General features: G+C 43.9%; 2 protein-coding genes across 7 annotated transcripts in view; one reads left to right on the forward strand and one right to left on the reverse strand.

Annotated features, from left to right (window-relative positions):
* The window catches only part of LOC126485117 (oxysterol-binding protein-related protein 9), a 520,094-nt gene that overhangs the window by 408,983 nt on the left and 98,644 nt on the right, over nucleotides 1–12,467 (reverse strand). The gene's annotated exons all lie outside the window — the stretch shown is intronic.
* Nucleotides 1–12,467, forward strand: part of LOC126485118 (elongation of very long chain fatty acids protein 4-like) — a 112,339-nt gene that overhangs the window by 30,329 nt on the left and 69,543 nt on the right. Inside the window, exon 1 of one of the 2 annotated variants that reach the window (XM_050108752.1) lies at nucleotides 11,027–11,133. The exons of the other annotated variant lie outside the window; for it this stretch is intronic. Coding sequence (XP_049964709.1) covers nucleotides 11,103–11,133 — 31 coding nt within the window. The 5' untranslated portion in view covers nucleotides 11,027–11,102. Of the gene's footprint in view, nucleotides 1–11,026; nucleotides 11,134–12,467 lie in introns of those variants that run through there. 2 annotated transcript variants of the gene reach the window in all.

Here is a 12,467-nt window from a genome sequence, read left to right on the forward strand (position 1 = left end):
AAATAAATGGATGCCTCAAATCACTTCGTTCAAAATTTGCAATTGTGAGTTACGTCTTTATGAAAGCTGCCCAAATTTAACCAACGGCAACGTTCAAGTGTAATTCCCAGTTTTTCGCGAGATTTCTTTTATCCCTGCTAACAAATCACTTGTAGATTTCATAGCATCATTGTTTTAACAGCAACATAGTGGTTCTGCTACATTCCTAGTCTACATAAGGTCGTAGGTTCGAATCCAGCCGAGTGCATTGAAATTTTTATTTTGAAATATTTATCTAGATGACTTCGATCATCATTTTCACTCAATTTATTAACATGTTTTTTTTTATTTCTAATCTTTTTCCGCCCCATTTTAATCAAAGTATTAAATTTTTCAGTTACTTTCATTTTTCTTCTCCAATTACGTTTTTCAATTTGGACCTTCGTCAACGTAATCACGATTATTATTACTTATCTACCGTAATACTTAAACGTTTGAAAGTACCTATATAACGGTCTATCGCTTTCAAAAAGACAAAAGACGAAATAATCTACACTATGTGATCCGGACATCTGGTTGAAAATGGCTTACAAGTTCGTGGCGCCATCTATCGGTAATGTGGGAATTCAATATGGTGTTGGCCAATCCGTAACCTTGATGACAGCTTCCACTTTCGCAGGCACACGTTCTATCAGGTGCTGGAAGGTTTCTTGGGGAATGCAAGCCCATTCTTCACCGAGTGCTACACTGAGGAGAGGTATCGATTTCGGTCGGTGAGGCCTTGCACGAAGTCGGCGTTCCAAAACATCCCAAAGGTGTTCTATAGGATTCAGGTCAGGACTCTGTGCAGGCCAGTCCATTATAGGGATGCTATTGTCGTATAACCACTCCGCCACAGGCCGTGCATTATGTACAGGTGCTCGATCGTGTTGAAAGATGCAATCGCCATCCCCGAATTGCTCTTCAACAGTGGGAAGCAAGAAGGTGCTTAAAACATCAAGCAAAACAACAAGGGGTGAAGAACACGACCACACCGTATCACCAAATTTTACTGTTGGCACTACATACGCTGGCAGATGACGTTCACCGGGCATTCGCCATACCCACAAACCGCCATCGGATCGCCACATTGTGTACCGTGATTCGTCACTCCACACAATGTTTTTCCACTGTTCAGTCGTCCATTGTTTATGCTCCTTACACAAAGCGAAGCGTCGTTCGGAATTTACAAACGTGATGTGTGGATTATGAGCAGCCTCGCGACCATGAAATCCAAGTTTTCTCACTTCCCACCTGTCATAGTACTTGCAGTGGATCCTGATGCAGTTTGGAATTCCTGTGTGATGGTCTGGATAGATGTCTGCCTATTACACTTTACGACCCTCTTCAACTGTCGACGGTCTCTGTCAGTCAACAGACGAGGTCGGCCTGTACGCTTTTGTGCTTTACGTGTCCCTTCACGTTTCAACGTCACTATCACATCGGAAAATGTGGATCCAGGGATGTTTAGGAGTGTGGAGATATCGCGTAAGGACGTATGACACAAGTGACACGCCATCACCTGACCATGTTCGAGATCCGTGAGTTCCACGGAGCGCCGCATTCTGCTCTCTCACAACGTATAATGACTACTGAGGTCGCTGATATGGAGTACCTAGCAGTAAGTGGCAGCAAAATACACCTAATAAGAAAAAAGTATGTTTTTGGGGGTGTTAGGATACTTTTGATCACATAGGGTATTTATATTGGCTGTGCTGTGCTGTCAAAAACGCATTTCTCGGTAAAAGATGTACGCCAGCCAAAATACACAAACATTTAAAACAAATTCTTGTTGCACTATGGGCAAAACAACGCAAATAAAGATTTAACCGAATGAAGGGATTATAAATAAAACTAAATTCAAACAAACCTAGGAGCAGAAATAATGAATGCAATAAAACATGGACGAAAATATAAAGCGATGAAACATATGGAACTAAATGGAAGTTTATAAAAATAGTTATAATCTCACAGAGATTACAGATGAAAGAAAAATAACAGGGAGAAAAAAGATAGAACACATGAAAAGGTAGTACGAAGATTAAAAATATGGCGAGAATGGATTACAAACAAAGAAATACGTTTTCCCCAATAAACTCAATTAAAAATGCTGATACAACTTCGAAACCACGACCACCTGCTCGTCAGGAATGTACCTTAACCACTACAATACGCCACCACAGTGCATTACATTATTCAATTTAAGGGCGTAGACAAAAAACACTCGAAATGTTTTCAACAGATTACTCACAAAGGAGGTTCTTCTTTGACGTGTGGCTTCAGGTTGTGATACCTGACACTCTAACCAACACAACCATACGTATGTTTTCAAAAACTCGAGCCCAACCCTAGTGGCATCTTATGAATTTCACTTACCTTTGTTTGGCGCTATAGTTTTATTCCAAATCTGCGTTAAAATCCTTTCGAAATGAACTACGGTGTTGTCATTAAGGTGTAAAAGCATTACATTTCTGTTTATCTGAGAAACGGAAATCAGACGCTGGATAAGGAATTTAGTAGCCGTCTGTTTCACTGAATCCAACGTAACCACTTTTTGTCTCTGTGATGATATTTTTACTCTGATCGAATATAGTGTATTCTGTAAATACGATAGTAAATAAGTGGAACCACAGCCAGCAGCCACACCCGAAATACTAACTTCGAGGAACGCATGTGTAAAAATGGTTTGCGAGCTGCGGTTTCACTACACTCAACGATTTCCTCAAATTACACCAATTATACTAATGGACGTAGGCGAAAGAATATCGGATGGCAGGTAGCTATCTCTAGAGCGCGCGAAGAATTAATTAGTATTGCTGCCACCCGGTAAGTTCTAAATGACTTTCATTAAAGTTAATGAATTACAGAGCCAGGCTCAAAATTCCGATAAAAGGCCGAGTTCGCTAGAAACCTGATTAACGAGTAATGCGATCTCTTCTTGTTTGCAGTAATAGAACAATGTAAGCCATTACAAAATACGTTCGGGGTGTGGGGTGCGAATAGTCCAGTGTCAGCATAAAGATTAAGAAAATAGACGGTAACGTAATACAAGAGAACATAAAGTAGCAATATTCGAAGTTAATTACACAGTATCCAGCCCAAAGAACATTACCGAGTCTGCTATGTACAGCTCCTTACTCTTCATGTTGACGAGGGGGCCGCGCTTGATCGTCATCACAGATTTCCTCTACACTTATGGTACATATAGGGCTTGACCATAAATTAACATTATGGAAGTGAGAGCTCGAGATAGTCAAGCTTTTTTTAAAAAAAATAGCACTTTTGTTGCGAGTCGGGAGAGGTATGACATTTATTTAAGCGTACTTTCCAGGCAGTGATTGGCCCTGCGGAAAGAGTACGGAGCGATAATCCATGCAGAAATATCTTTTTGATTTCAATGTTTACGTTACTTACACTGCAACTAAACCGAAATAATGCTCAAGTTATTTTCATGAAAAGCCTGGAAAGGAAAGGCAATGGAAAATTTGGGATTACAAATAAATTGTAAGGCGCACTCGAGAACTTCGTAAATGAAATTAGATACTGTTATTTTCCAGTTCATGATTTAACCTTGCCCGGGTTATATCTATTGCCAGGCCAATGGGACTATTTTACCTGCACCGTGAACCTAATGTTTGCGTGCAGCTGCCGAGGATTGATCGGAGGTCAAAAAGAAACTAACAGAACGCGCTGTTCTGTACGCTTTAATTATAATCCCTTCTTGGAAAGTTATTTACAGAGATCTGGCGGGCGCTTTATGTACAACAATTTCCTATAAATTCATTTGCAATGGCAAATTTTTCTTTGCGTTTCCTTTTCAAGCTTTTTAATATACGCAATATACTGAGCATTATTACTTACAGTGAAAGTAACGTAAAAATTGAAAATAATGTTTCCCGCACATGGACTCTATCGATCCCATGATACTAAGATTACCGTTTTGTACTCTTTCTGCAGCGCTAACCACCGCCTTGAAACTACGCCAACATACTCTGTGCAGTCACATTAAAGTGACCACTTGTCACGAGCCTGAATAACCACTTTCTGCAGCGCGGACGTCTGCGAATCGTGCAGGAAGGGTGTCAGTGAGGTTCAGGAAGGTACCGGCAGCGATGTGGAGCAATTTCGAATCCATTGGCCAGCTGCGCTAGGTTTCTCGGCCGAGGAACCATGGCGAAAACAGCCCGATCGAGGTGATCCAACCGATTCTCCATTTTGTTTAAAGACGGGGAGTCTGGTGGCCAGCGGAATACAATACACTCATCCTAGTGCTCTTCGAATCGCTCACGTACACTGTAATCTGTGTGACGCGTTGCATTGTCCTACATCTACATCCATACTCCGCAAGCCACCTGACGCTGTGTGGCGGAGGGTACCTTGAGTATCTCTATCGGTTCTCCCTTCTATTCCAGTCTCGTATTGTTCGTGGAAAGAAGCATTGTCGGTATGCCTCTGTGTGGGCTCTAATCTCTCTGATTTTATCCTCATGGTCTCTTCACGAGATATACGTAGGAGGGAGCAATATACTGCTTGACTCATCGGTGAAGGTATGTTCTCGAAACTTTAACAAAAGCCCGTACCGAGCTACTGAGCGTCTCTCCTACAGAGTCTTCCACTGGAGTTTATCATCTCCGTAACGCTTTCGCGATTACAAAATGATCCTGTAACTAAACGCGCTGCTCTCCGTTGGATCTTCTCTCTCTCTTCTATCAACGGGTCCCACACTGCTGAGCAGTATTCAAGCAGTGGGCGAACAAGCGTACTGTAACCTACTTCCTTTGTTTTCGGATTGCATTTCTTTAGGATTCTTCCAATGAATCTCAGTCTGGCATCTGCTTTACCGAAGATCAACTTTATATGATCATTCCATTTTAATGCGTACTCCCAGATAATTTATGGAATTAACTGCTTCCAGTTGCTGATCTGCTATATTGTAGCTAAATGATAAGGGATCTTTCTTTCTATGTATTCGCAGCACATTACACTTGTCTACATTGAGATTCAATTGCCATTCCCTGCACCATGCGTCAATTCGTTGCAGATCCTCCTGCGTTTCAGTACAATTTTCCATTGTTACAACCTCTCGATATACTACAGCATCATCCGCAAAAAGCCTCAGAGAAATTGCGACGTTATGCACAAGGTCATTTACATATATTGTGAATAGCAACGGTCCTACGACACTCCCCTGCGGCACACCTGAAATCACTCTCACTTCGGAAGACTTCTCTCCATTGAGAATGACATGCTGCTTTCTGTTATCTATAGGAACTCTTCAATCCAATCACACAATTGGTCTGATAGTGCATATGCTCTTACTTTGTTCATTAAACGACTGTGGGGAACTGTATCGAACGCCTTGCGGAAGTCAAGAAACACGGCATATACCTGTGAACCCGTGTCTATGGCCCTATGAGTCTCGTGGACGAATAGCGTGAGCTGGGTTTCACACGATCGTCTTTTCCGAAACCCATGCTGATTCCTACAGAGTAGATTTCTAGTCTCCAGAAAAGTGATTATACTCGAACATAATACGTGTTCCAAAATTCTACAACTGATCGAAGTTACAGATATAGGTCCATAGTTCTGCACATGTGTTCGACGTCCCTTCTTGAAAACGGGGATGACCTGTGCCCTTTTCCAATCCTTTGGAACGCTACGCTCCTCTGGAGACCTACGGTACACCGCTGCAAGAAGGGGGGGGGGGGCGCAAGTTCCTTCCCGTATTCTGTGTAAAATCGAACTGGTATCCCATCAGGTCCAGCGGCCTTTCCTCTTTTGAGCGATTTTAATTGTTTCTCTATCCCTCTGTCGTCTATTTCGATATCTACCATTTTGTCATCTGTGCGACAATCTAGAGAAGGGACTACAGTGCAGTCTTCCACTGCGAAACAGCTTTGGAAAAAGACATTTAGTATTTCGGCCATAAGTCTGTCCTGCTGGTAGATGCTACAGGGCCCAGGAGAAACAAACCGCATGTAGTGCAGGACATGGTCCCAAGGATAGCTGCATACTTGGGTTAATCTACTGTGCCTTCTAGAACAACGAGATCTCCCAAGGAATGCCACAACAACATTCCCCCAGCCATAACGCCCTCTCTTCCGATTTGGACCTTTCCGATGGTAGTTCAGAGTTTTTGCTTTCGAACGCTTCACGCCGATTGAGCATAAGACGTGATTCATATGAAGAGGCCACCTGTCGTCACTCTGTGGAAGTCCAGCTGCGGTACTTGCGTGTACATTCCAGCCATCGTTGAACAGTGGTCAGCACGGGTGCATGAAGCAGACGCCTGCGGCGGAAGCCGATAACCAGCAACGTTTACTGAACGGTCGTTGGGGAGACACTGTCGGTAGCCCCTTGGTTCATCTGGGCGGTCTGTTGCTTACGAGTTGCACGTCTGTTTGCCCGTACACATCTTCGCAGCTGTCGTCCATCACCGTGGATGCCAAAACAGCGCTATCCAAACCGGCGCCGAGGCAGCTGTAGTGCACTACGAATCACAGTGTACGTTAACCATAGGGGGACGCAAACAGTTTACAAACTTAGCCTTTAGGCGGTGCTTCCATCCTTGGACCACAGGTTAATAATCATGCCCTTTTGAGTCAGATAATTCGCTCCGTTTCGGCATTACGACGACGGCACTGTTTCCCGCGTCTTCCAAACACGCTTTACATACCCTCCACCGCTAGTGCTGTCATTTACCGTTTGAAGATAGTTATGCCACGTTGACGTAAAACATAGACGTTGGTCTCATTAATGTGACTGGACCGTGTATTTCAATCAGTCAAATGCTTTCACAGTCGCCAATGAAGACACTATTCACATGACGCTTGACACACCCAAGTGCACTGCTGCATATAACAAAAAGCAAGTTCCAAGATTAGATGTATTTTTCGTAAGTTGCTTACTTTTATTGACATTACTCATTAGCTAGCTTTTTACAGTAGCTACACAACGACCGAAGATGTATCTGCCAGAGTATTCCATCTTTCTTCTTTTTCCTTGCCTTTATCCCCCATCTTCACGGGGTCGGCATGTTAATTTTCGAACGTGACCATGTTGGTGGTACAAGGCGGCCTCCTGTCGACAGCCTCCCCCTCCCCTGGGATGGAATTTCTGCATCCCCGTTTGTTTGCGTCTAGTGTTATCACCAGTGAAAGTGTGCGAACGTTTTTAAAATGTTTGCGTAACGTATAGGGGTGGGGGGTAACAAACCGAGATTCATGTAGTCGGATGTGGGGAGCCGCCTAAAAACCACATCCAGGCTAACCAGCGCAGTTACCGCCGGGCGGATTCGAGCTCGGGCCGGCGCGCCAACCCGAATCCCGGAAGTAGCGTGTTTAGCCGTCGGCTCACGAGACGAGGCAGCGAACGTCGGTGTGCTCACAGGCGGGCATCACAAGTCACGAGACACAGCACACGCCACGAGCTGGTTAATGTGATTCTGCGCTCTCAGCGGCACCTGTCGACTTTATTGGCTCACAACCCGTACAGTTAGTCCACAAAAATGAACGCGCCTGTAATTCCTATATTAATTCCATTAAAACGCACATTTCTTTTCTCAACCATATGCTAATCGTGTTGTTCTGTCTGTGGTACACTAAAATAAAAAACTTTAATATCCGTAAACGTTTAATAAGACAAAAATGAAAGATACCTGTCCACACAGGAAGGACATCCAACTTATAAAAGTTCATCAAATCGAATAAACTTACTCCTGACAGAGAGCGCACTTATATTTACCTTATATTATATAAATTATCTCTCTTAATTTTATACGAAACTTCCATAGCCCTTTAGAAAATGCGAACGTGGGAAAAAATTGGATACGGCGGGACGTGATCCCTCTTCCAGTTTACCATCGGTTTCCAATCCTGGGACCTCAACCAAAGCTTCTATCGGCGCATACTTTATTTTACAGTCTTCTGAAGACTGTAATCGCCGAAATATTATTGACATTTATTATAACAAAGCCTAACAGGAATGACATTTTTCATGAATATTCAACGTGTCAATGCCTCAAAACGGCTTACTCTCGTGTAAATCGAAAATAATTGAGTACGAAAGTTCTTTAACCACTACCATGACGCTTCCCATCATTTTATTAGAACAACTAGCATCAATAACGATTCGTTCTCGAGACATTCAGTGTGTTGGTGCTTATAAACAGCATATCTTCATAGGATGAACCGTATAGCATAAAGCCAACGAGTATGGACTTGTCCTGAAGACGACAAATCTAGCACCGTGTCTTAAACATCGCTTTGGTTCACTCAGAGACGCCTGGACACTTCGCTTGTTGAGCGCCCTTCCTGCCACAAAGTAACAATGCGGACGCGATCGAACCACGGTATTGGCCGTCTAGGCATGGCTGAACTACAGACAACACTAGCCGTGTACCTCCTTCCTGGTGGAATGACTGGAACTGATCGGCTGTCGGACCTCGTCCGTCTAATAGGCGCTGCTCATGCATGGCTGTTTACATTTTGGGCAGGTTTAGTGACATCTCTGAACAGTTAAAGGGATTGTTTCTGTGATACAATATCCACAGTCAACGTCTATCTCCAGGAGTTCTGGGAACCGGGGTGATGCAAAACGTTTTTAGTTGTGTGTAACAGGAAGTAAGGTCACACACAAAACTCACGTTAGCTAAGTCGTCCCGTGCGCTGACGACTTCAGCATTCACAGCTTTACGCGCGGACCCGCTCCAACCTTTCAATGGCACAGCAATGCAGTATAGTAAGTCTGTTTCTATTCAGCAGCTATAAACGTTAAGAAATTACGTCAGAAAATTCGTTACATTGTCTCTTACAATTTACAAACCGTGCCTCCATACATTAATCGCTCTGTATATATTTTAAGGGGCACCTGTCTTACGTGTCGACCCTGTATAAGCGTATACATCGCAAGCTTATCACCCGTTTCTTTTACTTACATCCTATACATAGCTTAAACGAGTTCGGTTAGTTTGCATTAACAACTTCTAACAAATCTCTTTTGGTCAGGTCTTTTCTGTAGGATTTATTTTTTCTCAACTGCGACAATGAATGTTCTTTGTCGATAGAAATGTTGGGAGCTTTGTTTAATTTAACTAAGTGATATGAACCACTGTCAAAATAGTAATATATCAATACGACATTCTGAATAAGTCAACCATTTAATGGAATTCGTACAGAGCGTCATCTGCTTTGCGTAACAGAATAATAACGTCTTTCTGTTTGCCTTCTTTAAAGAATTTCTAAACATTGCAGGGTACGTGAAATTTTCTGATAAATTAAAACTGTGTTCTCGTCCGGGTCATGAACCGGAATGCTGTGTTTCGCGGGCTCGAGTCCTGGTCCACCGCACAGCTTTAATTTGCAAAGATATTTCATAGCGGCGCATACTCAACTATAGATTTTAATACTGATTCTGCATTACATACACTACTGGCCATTAAAATTGCTACACCAAGAAGATGTGCTGAAGACGTGAAATTTAACCGACAGGAAGAAGATGCTGTGATATGCAAATGATTAGCTTTTCAGAGCATTCACACAAGGTTGGCGCCGGTGGCGACACCTACAACGTGCTGACATGAGCAAAGTTTCCAACCGATTTCTCATACACAAACAGCAGTTAACCAGTGTTGCCTGGTGAAACGTTGTTGTGATTCCGCGTGTAAGGAGGAGAAATGCGTACCATGACGTTTCCGACTTTGATAAAGGTCGGATTGTAGCCTATCGCGATTGCGGTTTATTGTATCGCGACATTGCTGCTCGCCTTGGTCGAGATCCAATGACTGTTAGCAGAATATGGAATCGGTGGGTTCAGGAGGGTAATACGGAACGTCGTGCTGGATCCCAACGCCCTCGGATCACTAGCAGTCGAGATGACAGGCATCTTATCCGCATGGCTGTAACGGATCGTGCAGCCACGTCTCGATCACCGAGTAAACAGATGGGGACGTTTGCAAGACAACAGCCATCTGCACGAACAGTTCGACGACGTTTGCAGCAGCATGGACTATCAGCTCGAAGACCAGGGCTGCGGTTACCCTTGACGCTGCATCACAGGCAGGAGCGCCTGCGATGGTGCACTCAACGACGAACCTGGGTGCACGAATGGCAAAACGTCATTTTTTCGGATGAATCCAGGTTCTGTTTACAGCATCATGATGGTCGAATCCGTGTTTGGCGACATCGCGGTGAACGCACATTGGAAGCGTGTATTCGTCATCGCCATACTGGCGTATCACCCGGCGTGATGGTATGGGGTGCCATTGGTCACACGTCTCGGTCACCTCTTGTTCGCATAGACGGCACTTTGAACAGTGGACGCTACATTTCAGATGTGTTACGACCCGTGGCTCTACTCTTCATTCGATCCCTGCGAAACCCTACATTTCAGCAGGATAATGCACGACCGCATGTCGCAGGACCTGTACGGGCCTTTCTGGATACAGAAAATGTTCGATTGCTGCCCTCGCCAGCACATTCTCCAGATCTCTCACCAATTGAAACCGTCTGGTCAATGGTGGCCAAGCAATTGGCTCGTCACAATACCCCAGTCACTACTCTTGATGAACTTTGGTATCGTGTTGAAGCTGCATGGGCAGCTGTACCTGTACACACCATGCAAGCTCTGTTTGATTCAATGCCCAGGCGTATCGAGGCCGTTATTCCGACCAGAGGTGGTTGTTCTGGGTACTGATTTCTCAGGATCTATGCACCCAAATTACGTGAAAATGTGATCACATGTCAGTTCTAGTATAATATATTTGTCCAATGAATACCCGTTTATCATCTGCATTTCTTCTTGGTGTAGCAATTTTAATGGCCAGTGGTGTATTTCTAATCTATCGTACTACATGCAGCTATTTCTTCGGAATCTATTTATTCCTGAACTAAAGAGAACGGACAGAAAGCATTCCTGCATTGCAGCCCACCAACAGCTCTAAAAGATTACACCAGCCGCTCGCTGGAAATGTTACGATCCGCCCACTCGCCGGCCCTTGATAGCTGGCGCGGTTAGTTTCACTAGTTGCCGCCGCCGACGATACACTGCCTGACTAAAACAGGGAAGCAGCCGGAAGGAATAGTCAGATGTCTAACTCCGTACACATACCACCGGCAGGTATGTACACGTTTACAGTAGCTATTCTCTGTGACAAGAGAAAAAGCTACCAGACAGCATTAGTGTTGTGTGGTATCGTAAGTAAGTGGCATGAGCAGCGTCAGATGTTGACTATCACTGAAGTACACAGAGATTCCATGTAGTCATGGGAGACAGTGTTATCACAGCACCTGACACACTGAATAAGTCTCATTGTGGCTCTCCATTTGGCCGGCTGGTTGAATTGTGCCATGTCCACGTCTGTCGAGCATTCGATTGTGACAGTGGCCCGACGTTTAACAGCATGAAAACTTGAGGGCTGTCATCCTAATCACCAAGGTTCCGGTCGACCGCATCTGACCACCACAAGAGAGCATTGCCATATTATGCACCACCCACATCGTGATCGCATCAGATCCGCATCTGCCATCCGAAAACAAGTAATGGATTCTCGGCAACGTTCTGTACAATCACACAAAGTATGTCTTAGACTAATAGCAGCAGGACTAGGAAATTATCGGTCCATGCGTAGGTTGCTGTTAACACTAGAACACAAACAGCAGCTTTTGGAGTGGTGCTGTGATCGGAAAGTGTGGACTGCAATTGAATGGCGTCGCATTGCATTCAACGATGAATCGCAGTTCTGCATTGCACGGGATGGCCATATGTGGCAAGAGAAGTCCCATTCTACAATGTTTTTGAGAGCCAGGTAGGCACAGCAGTGTTATATACTCCCGGCGTCATGGTGTGGGTAGTCACACGGTATGAATTTGGGGTACGGCTGCTAGTGACTGAGGGAACTCTGATGGCACAATGATAATTCACGGATACTGTATGCCAAGGGCGGCCAAGGAGTCGGCACGCGGCCAAGTATCTGGCTCACATGCCGTAGCTCCCTTGCAGGGATACACACTTTAGTCCAGTCAAATTGCAGATATACCTTGCAAAAGGTGGGGTAGAAGAGTTTATTTTTTCAACTCGTTCATATGGTTGGAAAGATTAGAAAACCGAGTTTTGCCAACAAAATTTCGCTTGGGGAAACTTTCTGCAGTCAGAAAACTTCCAAAGTTCCGGCCTTTTTTCAGTTTTTTCAAAATATCTCAGTTTCATTGGCTCCTATCGCTTTAACGTCTATTTTATTTTTTAAAGAGCACAAAATTCTCTACAAATTTCATTTTTGCCATTTTTTTCTACTCCCAATATCTAAGGCGCCATAGCGCCTAAAAAAATACCAAATTTTCAAATTTTGAGCATAGTGGCAAGATACCTTATTTTTGAACACTTTTTTCTGTTTATGTTTGTGTAGTATAAATACATTATACATCATATGTTGGAATTTACCACCTCACTTTCAG

This window comes from Schistocerca serialis, chromosome 6, assembly GCF_023864345.2.
Source record: "Schistocerca serialis cubense isolate TAMUIC-IGC-003099 chromosome 6, iqSchSeri2.2, whole genome shotgun sequence".
Lineage (NCBI taxonomy): Eukaryota > Metazoa > Arthropoda > Insecta > Orthoptera > Acrididae > Schistocerca > Schistocerca serialis.